This window comes from Talpa europaea, assembly GCF_964194135.1.
Source record: "Talpa europaea genome assembly, chromosome: 14".
NCBI classification, from domain to species: Eukaryota; Metazoa; Chordata; class Mammalia; order Eulipotyphla; family Talpidae; genus Talpa; species Talpa europaea.
The window spans coordinates 50035842-50051150 of NC_140082.1; the positions used below are offsets into that span (position 1 = coordinate 50035842).

At 33.1% G+C, this 15309-nt stretch overlaps 1 protein-coding gene across 1 annotated transcript in view; it reads left to right on the top strand.

Annotated features, from left to right (window-relative positions):
* RYR2 (ryanodine receptor 2) overlaps positions 1 to 15309 on the top strand; it is a gene marked incomplete at both ends in the record, with an annotated part of 627990 nt that overhangs the window by 236059 nt on the left and 376622 nt on the right. Inside the window, 1 exon segment of the mRNA XM_084254295.1 lies at positions 10301 to 10321. Coding sequence (XP_084110421.1) covers positions 10301 to 10321 — 21 coding nt within the window.

A 15309-nucleotide genomic window follows, 5' to 3' on the forward strand; every position in this document is an offset into this window, starting at 1 on the left:
AGTGTGGAAGATTACTAGGTTTATTGTACTATGCTTAAGTCTCTTTCATTCTTTGACAGAGCCAAAAATTGTGAGGGTTCTGCCATATTAACACAGAAATCTAAATGAACCCAGGAAATTGGGATAACAGATAATACAGTGAATTACTGAATCACAAAAATAATTTTGCTTAATAAGTTTTGCCTAATAAAAATCATTTGCCTAATAAGTTCATGGGGAGCCTCCCCTACCCCCAAGCTGACTGCAGAATGGATTTTGTGGTCTCAGTTTAAAATGCAAATCATATTACATATTTCAGAATGGAAAGATGCTTATTTTTCTTATTTATAATTTCTTTAACATTAGCACCATATCTGTTTGTCCTAATTTAACATTTTATATTTTCATTAAAAGTACTTGGCTTGCTCCTGAAAGCCATGCTGGGAAGTGCTCCTGAGGTGGCTGCCTCAATTTGTGAGTCTAGAGAATCCTTAATTCTGATATACATATGAAAAAGAATATAGAGATAAGAAAAAAATCCCTTGCTAACTAAAATGCTAGAGTTGTAGGGGAGAAAGCAAGTATAAAGGTCCTTAACATAGTACCTATGGTAACAGGTTTCCAATAAAAGTGTTTCCCATTCCACTGATAAGGGACACACTCACTGCCTTTTGAAATGTAATTGACCCATCTAAATGCCAGTGTTTTTGTAAAAGCTTATAATGTGGACTTAAAAAACTCCTTGAGAAATGAAAACATTTTGTTTAGTGCAGCAGGATCTTGCTGTGAAGAGAATGAAAACGAGCTAATTATAGGATTGTCTGTAAATGCAAAGGTTAGTTTATATTTGACACCCATTTTTCTCCCTACAGTGTAGACCATCTATTGTAAAAACAGTGTATGCTTTAAGATGTAAATATGGAATGGGAAACAATGAATGTCATCTAATCTTTAACACTGCACCATAACTCTTATTAAAATAGCATTCAGGGGCCTCCCCTGGTGGCGCAGCGGTTGAGAGCTGGGCTGCGAAGCTGCCCGCAGCCTCTGCAGCGCCGGTTCGATCCGCAGCCACCAGTGAGGGTCCCACATGGCGCATCAGACCTCTCCTGCTGTGCCCACTGCTGCCCTCAGCAGTGTGTTTCATCACTCTGCCTGTTCTGTTCCCCCCTCTGGCTCTGGTGAATTCTCTCACCCTCTCGCGCTTCTGACTGTACCCAGTACTTAGATAAATAAATAAATAAATCTTTAAAAAAAAATAGCATTCAATTTATACTTGCTTTTGTAAGTGTGCCAGAAGGAAAATAGACAACTCTGAAACTTATATGATAAAGACCACAAGACTGTACACTTTCTCATGTGTAAAATAAAATATTGTAGGCCTTTTATTAAATATGTCTAGTAATTAGTCTAAAAAGTATTCCTTGTAAAATGGTACTCTGGCCACTTTTTTGGAAACAAATAGCTAGGTAGAAAGGATTCTCTGTATAATATGTATTTGGGGGAGAGAAGGAGGAAGGAATTTGGCTAGATTAAAAACAAAGTCATTTTATTTTGAATCTTTTAGTGTTTGAAAGAGTTAGAGAAAAATTTCAGTTCTTCCATTCTAAATTTCAGTACATGAGTACTCTAGTTGAGGAAAGACAAGAGCAGCAAACCAGAAAGTTTTAAAGGTTTAAGTTAAAAGAAACTAAATTAAAGAATTACAAAATTATTTTGTTTGAAGGCATTGGAAGCATCTATGGTAGACAAGACTTGCAAGAGCCCAAAACCCAGAAATCAGAAGTATATTGAGATGGCCTAACATTCTGTAAACAATTTTCCTCTTTGGGCATTTACTGAGTAGTATTCTGGGCAGAGAATGAGGCAGAAAAGTCTGCAAAGGTTTATATAGTGTCAGGTGTCTGCAGAGACAAAAGTTATGGTTTGGGTATGCCAAAAATGTCAGAACTTAAAGATTTAAGATCTTGAAGGAAAGATTTTCCCCCTCAAGACATTTTCTTTTTCTTTACTGTATTAGAAACAAGCTAAGAAGCTTAATAGAAAGTTCAATATTGCACTAATGTGATTAAATACTATTACACATTTCAACACTAATAATGTCTTTGAGATGTAATTGTGATGGGAAGGAGTAGAGGACTTGGTGATCATTTCAGGCTCTCAGGTGAGACCCCTGAAAATTTCACGCACTGTGAGAAGGGTACACCGTAAGTAGTATGAATCCTGCAAGTATAAAACAGGCTTAAGTCTGCTCAACTCCAAATTGGATTGCAGTGATCTGTTCATCTTCTAGCAGCTAGCCTTAAATAGTCCTCTCTGAAAGAAACATCATCTGTCATATATATATATGGATATATATGTAAATTTAATACACAAATCTGACATACAGTAAAAAATGTTGTTAAGCATACAAAGAATTAGGACCAAAAGAGAAAACCTAACAATAGCTATAGACCCAGAGGTGATACAGATTGGCATTATCAACTATAGACTTTAAAATAATCATGTAATGTATGATGAAAAATCAGTAGAATTTTGAATACTAACATATATGGTAAGTAAAATAAGATGTTATGTGAGTTAAATAGTAAGTGGGAAAAAGTTGAATGGATTAGTGAACTATAAAAATTGGTGAAAAAAATTTATAGACTGATACAGAGAAAAGAACATGGAAAATAAAGAAGGAAATGTTAAGAGACGTATGTATACTGGTTGTAGTAATAAAGTATGACATGTCATTGATTTCCAGACTGGGGCAGAGGCAATATTTGAAGATTTAATAGTACATAAGTTTAACAAAATTAATGAAATACATTAATTCACAGATTCAAAAAGCTCTACAAATTCATGTACCATAGTAAAACTGCTGAATACCAGAAAAAGAAAAAAAAATAATTAAAGCTACTAGATGTGGGGAAATCATACCATAGATTACACCATAGAAACCATAAGCCAGACTACACCATAGAAACCATAAGCCAGACTACACCATAGAAACCATAAGCCAGAAGACAAAGGCATTGTAGCTTCAATGTGGGGAAAACAATCACTAACTCAGAATTCTCTGTTAGCTAAAATATCCATCAAAAAAACTTAAATAAATAATTTCCATGCAAACAAAAGTTGACATAATTTGGAGATAGGAGGTAGAGTTCTTCAGGCAGCAGGGAAATGCAACCTCATGGGATAAAGTAAACACAGAAAGAAAAGAGACTACGGGTAAATATGTTGCCAAATATAAATTAATGCTGACTCCACAAAACAGTCATGTGAATATTTTACGGGGCTCAAAAAATATGTGCAATTAAAATGCCTGAAAATAATAATACAAATGATGGGAGTGTACAAAGTTGCTAAATGTGTTCTGAAGATCTAACATTTCCTGGAAAGTGGTAATGTTACTAATTTGTATTAAATTATGAAATGCTTTGTATGCCTGTGTAATCCTTAGGGTACTGTTTAAAAGAACAGAAAGCTACAGTCCTTCTAATAGGAGATGGAATAATCAAAGTATGTAATTCATGGAAAAAATGAGGGAGAAAAATAAAAAAAACATGGTACTGAAATTTGTTTGCAAATTGGGTTATAATGATGAAGCACAACTCTGTAAATGTACTATAAAACATTGAACTATGTACCCTGAAATGTGAACCTTATGGTAGATAAATTATATTTCAGTAAATCTATAGGAAAGAAGATATGTGGCAAATAGAAAGCAAATTATAATATGGTAAATGCAAATTCATACTTAAATGATAGACTAAATGTAAATAGAATAAATAGTCCAATTTAAATTCTTAGATTATGTAATTTGCCCAACAGCATCGATTATGTGATACTTACCAGAGACATGTTACAGAAAAGGTAAAAGCAATAGGACAAATTGTATATACGAACATGAGAAATCTGGTGTAACTATATTAATAAAGGAAAGGAATTAAGACAAGAAGTATTGCTAGAAACAGAAAATTTGTTATGATGAAAAGGCCAGTTTACAAAAAATATAATAATTCTGAATTATGTGAATCTGATTTATAGCTCTCAAATATATAAAGATAAAAATTAACAAAATTATAAGGAGAAATTGACGAATCATCGGTATATAAGGCCACATCTCTCACAGTAATTATTAGTATAAGTAGGCAAATAAATCATTCATTATAAAACTAGTAAATTTAGTAACTAATAAAACATCTCTAATCCAATAGAAGCTACATATAAAATGAAAAACCAACAAAATGTTAAACTTTTTCAGTAGTGTTCAATAAATATGATGAAAGTGTGCACTACTAAAATTAAAAAGTGGATTTTAAGAAGATTGCTGCTCAATATATTTATACTTTCACTTGCAGTTTTATATATTACCAAAAAAAAAATTAAAAAATAAAAATGAATCTAAACAAGTTCATTTTTTATTAGTGTAACAAAATAGCAAATACTTTGGAATAATTCTTATGGAGGATATGTAAATTTTTACTTAGAAAATTGAACCTATTTCCATAAATCATATACAGTACTGTAAAACAGTTACCTCAATAAAAATTACAGAAGAGTTGACATTAAAAAATAAAATAAAGGAGGGCCTCCCCGGTGGTGTAGCAGTTAAGCGCTGGGTTGCAAAGCTGCCCGCAGCCTCTGCAGCGCTGGTTTGATTCCTGGACACCGGGTGAGGGTCCCACATGGCGCGCAGACCTCTCCTGCCTCCTGCTACTCCCCTCAGCACTGTATTTCGTCAGTCTGTCTGTTCTGCTTCCTGCTCTGGCTCTGGTGAATTCTCTCACCCTCCTGCACTTCTGACTGTACCCAGTGCTTGTATAAATAAATAAATAAATATTTAAAAAAAAATAAAAGACATAGAGAAAAGTGAAAAACAGTTTGAAATACAGTTGACCTGATAAAAAGAGAAGTATACAGTATTCGCATGTTAGAATGCTGAATACCATAAAGGAGGCTGTTCTCTCCAAATTAAGCTATACATTGTGTACTCTCAGTCAAAACCTCAGCAAGTTTTCCTTTTGTCTGTAAAAATAAAATTAAGTCTGCTTTAAACATGTAGGAAATGAAGAGCAGTATTATTAAATTTAATATTGAAGAAAAGAACAAATTTGGAAACTTTGATTACCAGATATCAAATTTATTTTGCTGTCACAATGATTTTGATAGTAAGATACTAGCACAGAGTTTTCAAAAAAAAAAAACAAACAAACAAACAGGCCAAAATAGAATTTAAAAATCCAAACAAAAGGCCAATAAAAGGATAGAGTTCACAAGTAAATCCACATATAAGTTATTTGATTTGGTGTAGGTGGTAATGCAGTGCTGTGGGGAAATTGTTTTCAGTGGTGCCAGTGCAATTGATAGTTATATGAGGGGAAAATGAATCTTGATTCCCTCTCTGCTACTAGACACCAAAAAATAACTAGTAAATAGATTGTAGTTCTCAGATGAAAGGTAAAATAGTAGATTTTCTAGGAAGTATTCTAGGAGTAGCTATTTGTGACAAAAAACACCAGCCATCAAAGAAAATTGATAAATTGTATAATTATGGTAGTCTTAATCACTTTGTCAACAGAGTTAACCTTTAAGAGACTGGGAGTAGAATATTTTTTAATATGAACGATTTTGACTCATCAGTAGAAAACAATGAAGAACCAAATTTAAAAAAATGGGTAAATGACTTGAACATCTTTTTCACTAGAGTGGATATGCAAATATCCAAAAACATATGAAAAAGTGCTTTATTCCAGTAGGCATCGTAGAAATGCAGATTAAAACTGACAACCTACAACTACATGCCTACTAGAAAAGCTAAAATAAAGATTATTAATACCAAGTACTGGTGAACATGTGAAGCAAGTGATGATGATAAAATAAATTAAAATCACACTTTGGAAAATTCTTTGGCAAAAACTGTTATAGTTAAATATTTATAAATCCATGACTGAAGAATTCCACTCCTGGTATATACCTCATAGAAATATATTCGTCAGTGCATCAAAACACATGTACAAGGATGTTAACGACAGAATTATTTGTAATGCTCCCCTGAACAGGAAAACAACGGAAATACTTAATTGTTATGGATAAATTGTGATACTTTCATACAGTGAAATATTACAAATAAGGAAAATAACTTCTAGTACATGTGATGACATGATTAATCTTACAAACCTATTGTCATCTATAGAAGCTAAATAAAAAGAGAAATATAGTCAAAATAAAAAATAAAACTAATTAATAGTGAGAGACTTTTGCCCTTTGTGAAGGGCAAAAGAGCAGCCCTCCTGGTCTCAAGAAGCTGTCCTAATTTTAGATCTGAGTGCTGGTTACATGGGTTTATTTACTTAGTAATGTTTTACCTAGCTATATACTCATATATCCTCATTTTATATACTCATAATTTACATATTTTTCTGAATCTGTTATAGTCATTAAAAATATGGTGTCTTGTTGGTGGGTGTGATATTATATCTTAAAATAACACACAGCATTATAAACCTATGTTGCTTCAGTAAAAAACAAAACAAAACAAAATATGGTACTTCCAAATGATAAAGTTGTTTTTGGAATCCTGGAACACAGTATGCAAATTTTCAAGTTCCCCTCAATAACATTAATAACATGTGAAATGGAGAATTGTTTCTGGGGTAGTCATTTGTATTTTACTTCTGTCTAATTTATTATTGAAAAATTAGCAGTGGATTAGTGGATTGTAGACATATTTTAAATATATTAATTTTCATATTTTTATCATATGGCCCAATATTAAAGACTTTATATTGATATGGCTCAATAGTAAAGACTTTATATTTATTGGAGTTTTATTGTTGTGAGGTAATTATTTAGAAATGTATCTGTGCAAAAAAAAAGATGGATATGCTGTTTGAACAGCTGAAACTAAATATTTTTGGTTTGATTTGATTTTTTTAACATTTATCAGTTTTTACATTTTTAGACAATATTTGCTTCTCCCATCCCCTCAGATTGAGTCCCCATAGAATTTCCTTCCCCAAGGCACCCGTGCACCATCACCACAGTCCCCTGTGCTCCTCACTCCCTCCCTCCCTCTGACCCCTCTTCTTCCTCCTCCCCTGCAGTGTGTCTCTGGTTTAAAATTGTCTGTTTTTGCTTTGTTGTGTTTTATACTGTAATTATTATTATTTTTTACACTGATGTCTTATTTGGTTCCCCTATATTCCTGTTATAAGTGAAACCATCCAATATTTTTCTTTTCCTTCTGGCTTATTTCACTGAGCATAATTCCTTCTAGCTCATCGATGTTGCTGCGAATGGCATGAGTTTATCTTTTTTGATTGCTGAATAATATTCCATTGTGTGTATATACCACGTAAGAATCTTTATCTTGATGCTAATCTCTGTATTAGGTGCCACTTACCATAAGAAATAGACTGTTGAGCAATTCCAAATAACATGTAGACAAAACTTTTGAAATAAGAAAAAGGATGTACCTTAGGTTTGGTGTATATAGAGGTGACTTAACAGTGGGACTTGAAAGTTAGAGACCCAATTTCAAGGTTAAGCAATCATTTAGTAGCTGTGTCACATTTTGTTTTTATTTGTCATTTGTTTCCTCATTCATAAATGCAGACAGTAAGACAATAAACTATTTAGCACAAAATCTGGCACATAGTAACTGCTTAATATGTGCCCTATGGATCTGGTAATAAAACTCTTCACCTTAAATAGTAAAGCAAAGTTAAGCAATTTGAAAAAGCAAACAAATTTTTTCTCTTCTATGTTATGAAGTTGTCCATTTATATGCCCTAGATTTTTAAATTAAAATATGAGTACACAAAAAGAGATGCAATATGATTGTTCCGCTTTTCATATCATGATTTAATGTACTGTAGAATTAATTACACTTGTATTCTCAGCCTATGTTCTCTCTGTTAAATCAAGTTGATATTTCAATGACTATTCTGTTTTCCTTAATGGAAGTTTTGCTTTTATTTTTTAGAACAAAAAAGAGCCTGCCTATTTTTAGTTTTAAAATGACAAAATGTTCAACAATTTCTTACAGGTGTTAAAATATTTATTTTCTCTATTGAAATCAATATATTTTTTAAAAATCCCACATACTTGGATAATATGTTACTGGAATATGTGTTGACTTATTTATATGCTTTGTGGATTTGGTCATTGTTTAAACCCTAAAATTGGTCGTTTGTTGTGAAATTTTTATTTCTCTTCCTTGATTAGCTCCATTTAAATCATTCTCCTCTTCACTGTTTGAAGGCATTTAATTAAATTATTCTTGTTAATATTAACAAGAGACGTGTCATGAAATCGCTCTGCTTGGCTTATGCATAATTGCAACTTTATTGCTCTTTAGTCAGTCTTTTAATTATGTGGACCATTTGTCTTGTCTTACGTGTTTATCTGATAATTCACCCTAGCACATGCTGCTGGTAAGCCTTTCTTGGGTATTTGGTATTGATTCTGTTATATTATTGTTACTAATTCTTGCTACATAAAAACAATTTCTCTTTTGCAATATAGATCATAAAAAAGCTTCTATCACTAATAGTAGTTCAAGTTATCTTTCTTCTAGAAAAATCCCACAACATTCTCTTTGCAGTGGTGTGTGTGTGTTTGTATGTGTGTATGTGTCTGAATGTTGAACATATGAAAGTGAAAATAATGATGAAATAATATGTTTTTGCTAATCATTGAAATCACTCAAACTATAGTATCTCCTGTTTTACTGATATATATATGAAAAGGAAATCATTTCATATTTTCTTGATTTATTTTTCCTAGAAAAGAATAAATACAATAATTTCTTCTTTTGGAGGTAGAAAAGTGCCTGATAACTACACTATATTGAACATGACTTAATTGCTCCTCTTTGCCCTGATCTAGAGAAATAGATTCATCACTCTAATGGGATAATTTTTAAAATGAGGACTTGAACTTTATACAACAGCTAAATATCTTAAGAGTTTATAGCAAAGCTCAGTCTTTACATTCAATAAAGTATTCTTTATTAAATAAAGAATATTGTGTATTTTTGAAAATCAAAGTTGGGGGTAAGCTTAGAACAGCTATTTCTGAGGACTAAATATATTATCACTAACAAAATATATTACTAAGAAATATATTGTCATATATTTCAAGTGCTTTTAGTAACCTATTGATTTTCATTGGGGTTTTGAAAACAATTTCACCTGTACAATTGGGTTGATGTTTTTACATCACTATGGCATTTTAAAAAATATGCGTTGTATGCATTTTGTGCATGTTTCCTTCTAGGAACTTGCTTACTACAGGATGGAGATACTCAGCTATGGCCCCCACTTTCTACCTAAGTAGCATTAGTTTATTGCCTGATTAATGGATTTTCTAAGGAAAAAAGTTACAAATAAATTTTAAATGCATGAAGAATCTGAAGCAAACCTTAGTCCTCAGAGGACAGTAATTATTTATGTTATGGAAAGGTGGTGTTTTATGGGAAATTACTTTGAGATGGAGTATATCCCCCCATGTTGAATTTTTCTTTCTTCTGATCAAATTGCTAGGAATCCTAGGACATAACATATAATATCTGTTGACATATTTTCTTTAATTTGTTATTTTTTACACTTTGATATTATTATATTTAATATAATATAAATTATGTACCTTACTAAAGAGGCACATAATGATTATTAGACTAATTTTGTTTGTTTGGTGAGATTAAATGCTATTAATTAAAAGTATGAATACTGTTTCCTATCATTTAAAATTGCAAATAGATATTGGTACAGGACCACATTTTCACTAATAAATACAATTTTAAAAATAATTTTATTATGATATACTATCAATAATTTGGCAAGGCACGCCTATTGTAAAATGTTGTTTAATGTTAGAAAGATTGGCATAAGAGAATTACTACTTTTATTTCATGAGAATTTTATACTTAGATGCTGTGTTTCTAAATTAACCTTTCTATTATTAAGATTTTTATAGTTAGAGGGAGCACAGTAGTATTTTCTAAATTAGGAGGCCTATTAGGTTGGAGAATTAGGGAAATGTTCACATTTGCTTTTAAATACATATTATATTACTATTGTTTTGTGTACCTGGTGCTTTTCCACCCTAATGCCTTTTGAAGTTCTGATTATTAAATAATATTTTGTTTGTTTGATGAGATTGAATGTTATTAATTAAGAGTATGAATACTGTTTCTTATCATTTAAAATTGGAAGTAGATATTGGTACAGGACCACATTTCAATTTATTCAAATGACAGTAATTGAAACATTGCTAGGTACTTACTTGTTTGCTTGTTATTTATTTTGGCTTTTTCTTTCCACAGCAAGTTGATGTGGAAAAATGGGTATGTGTTTCCATGTATTTACAAAGAAATTGTGATCTAAATGAGTGCATGTTTGCTGTTGCCTCTAATCTTTTTGTTTTGCTTCCTAGTGTGGCTTGTACTATTAGTATTCGAAATAACTGCTGTGTTGTAGTGAATAAATATTTTCCCAATCTCTGGTTAGAACTTTATAAAGTTTTTGGTTTTGCTTCATCTGTAATGAGACATATTAAAATATTCTTCTTCTCTAGACCACATAGTTTTAAGTAATTGACTTTGTGATTAGGACATGCTTCTGGTCAACAGAAAGATTTTTATTATTGATATGGTATGTCTTTTACCAAATAAATCTCCAGTGCTTAATTTTAAAATTCCATGGCTTAGCCCTTATATTTTTTTTTATTATCTATTTTTACAAGCTTACAAGCTTGAGAAGTGAAGGTGGATGACAATTCAAGTGGAACAAGATGCTGTTTCAGGATCCTGGAAACTGGGTGTGGGGCACAGCATTGGGACAGATTGTGTAATGTGGCCAAGTGACATTAATATTTTGATCTCAGTTTCTGCATCTGAGAGAGAGAAAAACACCTTTCAAAACTGAATGCCCCATAATTCTGATTGGAAATTAGACTCACTAACACTGATGCCTCCCATCCACTTTTTTTTTCAAGTATGCAAAACAGTGAGGGTTCTTTTTTTAACTGTTGAATTGTTTTGTTTTTATTTGCTCTGTGACTAAATATGAATTTTTCAGATTGGATTACTTATTTTCTTCATTTTACCTTATTTTTCCTGATTCTGTGAACCAATTCTCTGGATGCCATCTTTTGAGACTTTTTCTCTCATTTTTGTAGTATTTCATTTGTGTTTCTCAAACAACTGGATGTCCACCTGACATTTTGTGATTTTCTTTTTGCCCCTTTTCACTACCTTCAGCCTTTTGTATCCAAGGGAAGTTTTGTTTTCTAAATCAACCATTTCCATCATGAGTGACATCCATACACTGATTTCTGAGAAACACAACTACCATGTTAGGTTTCCAGCAACAATAAATTCTTTATCTTCTATTTCTTTATAATTGAACTATTGCTGATTTTTCAAAATGTTTCATTTAAAAGTTTTTACTATTGTCGTTCCTATAGTTAAAAATCTGACCCAAACTTCACATTATTCTTGTTTTGGGATTTCTTTTTAAGAATATCTCTGTGACCTTCCTTTATGTCTACTATCCTTCCTCCACATCTGCCTCCCTTACACAAGGTCCTCTGTCTCTTCTCATCTTTGCACTCCTTCACTTTCATTCTAGCATTTCTCTGCCATACCCAGATCTGTACTGAGTGGCTGCACGCCAGCCACTCAAGCTGCTTTCAATTCTTTTGGAAACAGAGAGAATATGTGAATAAATAAAACCACCCTTTTACCATTGTCTGCAAGTATTTTTCTTTGTTTCTCTGTGCACTTGATTATTTTTGATCTGCTTCCCAATGTGTTTTTTTCTCTCTTATTTTCATAATAATGTCTCATATCAAAATTTATTCTTTTTTTTTTTTTTTTTTTTGGTGGGACCCTCGCCGGTGGCTGGGGAATGAACCGGCGCTGCAGAGGCTGCAGGCAGCCTCGCAGCCCAGCGTTCAACCGCTGCGCCACCAGGGGAGGCCCTCAAAATTTATTCTTATGACATATATTTGTAAATCTTTACAGCAGAGATTGCTTTCTAGTTCCGAGAAAGTGATGTAACGTCATTGAGCTGAAAATCATACAGTTTAACACTCAAGCGACTAGTTTTATAATTTTATGGAGGCCATGTGTGGCCATAATCTCCTTGTTTATAGGATTAGAATTTGGACTGACCCTTTCTTATTCTAAAATATTATTATCATATTAATGAAAAAATATTAATGCTAAAATACATGTTCACTTGGATATCATATAATGATAATATCCCACTGTATGTTTTAGAAAGCTTATAATCATTCTGTGTATGTGTCCCAATAAATTTTAGATTTGAACTTACACTTTCTTGAAGATTCAGATAATTAAAATCTTATGCATCAGTAAGTTTGAAATTGCATTTTAATGGTTCCTTGAAGGGTAACAGAAAACAGCTTAAGCCCAAGCCCACCTATTGCGTGGTGGGGCTCGTTTTATTTCACTTGCATTAAACTAGATCAAACCCCATGACCTTTCTTATATTCAGACAGTGAAACATACAAATCATTTCAAGTCACACCAGTCTCTTTTTGGTAATTAAATGTGTAATAAGATAACTGAATTTAATTCAAGTTGACTTTTCTCTGCTAGCTCAGGCCTCTCCAGGCAGGAAGCCTGGAGTGAAGGGTGTGGGGAGCTGCTTTTCCCTAGTGGCCCCTGCTCAGTGTCTGGAGCTTCCTACCCCCTCAGGGTGCAAGGGAAAAGGGACAAAGAGGAAAGTTGCAGGAAATTCTTATGTGCTGTCCTTCATCAGGCTTGTCAGGTGTTTAAAGCTGACTTTCTCTTAGGTACTAGGGAGGCTTTTTTAGGGGAGCACCAGAGTCCCCAGGACTCTCTGACCTGTGATTCTTTTGCTGAGCCCAGTGCATGTCCTCTAGCTGGTCAGGGGGCATTTATTCCTCATCCCTAGGTCTCTTGGCAGCTTTGAAGATAGTCCCAAGCTGCCTGTTGGATTGACTGTTGGCAATGCAATCACTTCCCACTTGCTGTGCTGTATTTTGCTGTCACAGTCCAAAAGCCAGTTGCCTTCTCTCCATCCCCAGGGAAAATCAAATATTGCCCTCCCCTCCAACTCCTGGGGACCCAGGTGTTCCTGGAGCACCCCCTTACTAGGCTCCAGTTGGGGGCAGGGATCATACTCCAATCCAACCAACACCTCTTTGTAAGAAAGCACCTCTTTGCTTGTAAGAAACCACCTATTTGCTTGCTCATATTTTCTGAAAGGCTGGAGCTGGGGGTCAGCTTAGGTCAGCAAGTGGATTTCCTGCACAACCTTAGGTGACCCTGCTGAGGTGAGATAACAGTATGACTTAGAATATGGTCGTATTTGTTGTCTTTGTTCTGAGACAGATGTCCTACTTTGTACCCCATTATACCTCCTTGTCTATAGTGCATTTAGACCTTTAGGAACCTTACATATCTTAAATATACATGGAAATTAAGATGACTTCTTTATAAATTTTCTGATAACCTAATTCTGGGTAACTTCATCAAAGGTCAGTCAATCTTAGTGCATTTCTCTTGCTTTCTGTTCTTCCCTCCTGTTTGCTGGTGTCTGAGTATTTGTGTTAAATCATAACATGAGCCCAGTGAGTAATCAAATGCTGATCTACAAACAAATCATATTTGTGAGTCCTGAATTAAAAAGTGAATAACTCTTAATTTCTACTTACTCCACTCCCAGCCTTTCAGCACCCCTTTAGCATTTGTTTCTAACATGGAGCCCTGGGATTGCAGGTTGTAACCAGGGCTGGGAATGATAAAGGAAGGAAAAGTTTGCAGTATTTTGTATATGAAGCATTATCTATAGACAGAATGATATCTTGTACCTATACTTACTTTTTAAAAAATACATTGATACTACTGTCATTTTAAAACCAAAATATAAATAGTAGCTTTAAAAAAATATATTTTCACATGCAACTATTTCGTAAACGTCTGTGAAATGCTTTCATGTTACCAAGTTTCATTTATGTTTAAGTGGTTTGAAAAAAAAATAGAATCTTAGATATCCTGATAGAGATAAAATTTCTTTATAAGTAAGTGGTAATCTAAGTGTAGGGCAGATTATATGTCTTGAGGTCACAGTAATTCATCTATCCTCTCTGTAGAGATCAATTTATTTTTTTGATTTAGAGAAATTCTGATACAAGATGGGAAAAGAAGAAAACTTTAGTAGTTCTTCTGCTTAACTGTAAGCATTCATGCTTTGTAACACAAAGATAAAATGTAGCTTATTAGGGTTACTAATTTTCCTTTACCCTTCTAAAGAAGAACTAGATAATCATATTCATATTTATGACGAATCCATTACACGCAAAAGAAAAGACAGTGCATTTAAATAACGTCAGTGCAGGAGTTGTAATAGGTTGAAAAGACAACACCTGCTACCAATATGCTCCCCTAATAGAGTGAATTCTTCATCAAAAAGCCAGGATGCACCTGTGAATAGATGGCCATGAGTGATGCTCTGACATTGCCACCCTCTGTATCATTCTATAGTTGCTCTGTCATAGGCTAAACTGGGCACTTTTAAAGGGTTTCTGGACCTATAAACAGCCTATCTGTCAATCACCATGGTTCCCTAGAAAAATAAAGCATTTTTATAGGATATTGTCATCCTAAGAGAAATAGTTGAGGTTCTTTAGACATATTTGTCCCATACAGTATTAGATAGTATATGTTGCTATATGTTTTGAGTTTGGAATTGTTAATCATAATTTCTTCTGGAATTAATTAAGAATTAATGGGGGCACCATTAATTTAAAATGGTCAACACATCCAAGTTTTGGGTGGTAAAATCATCGTTTCTCAGCAGAATAAAATTTAGCAGATATATCCTTAGCCTCAGTGGAGAGGATTATGGAGAATTTTAGCATATCGATACACGAAGAGAAAAAATGACAAAAAAGACATAAATCTGATGGATATTTTATATGTAGAATAAGACCTTTCATTCCCTTAATAAGATCATTTAGAAGCACTTCTGAATCAAAATTTTAACCTAATCTCTCAGATTGTCTTATTGGATAAATCCTTTTATTGAGAAGCCCTCAAATGTTTATTTTGTTGCTTTCTTGCTAATTTCTTATCTATGTAATTTTTGAGAAGGCATTTCAGTAGTTTTTTGAAACTTCTAAAAAAATTCCATATATAGAAGTACTGAATTTTTAACCAGTTTTCATTTTATGAAACTGAAATAACAGTTCAAAAAAATTCAAGGTTGAACTGAAAGACATAATTGTGGTAGAGGAGCTTTTTAATATCCCTGAATTACTGTTTCTTTCTTTGTACCAATA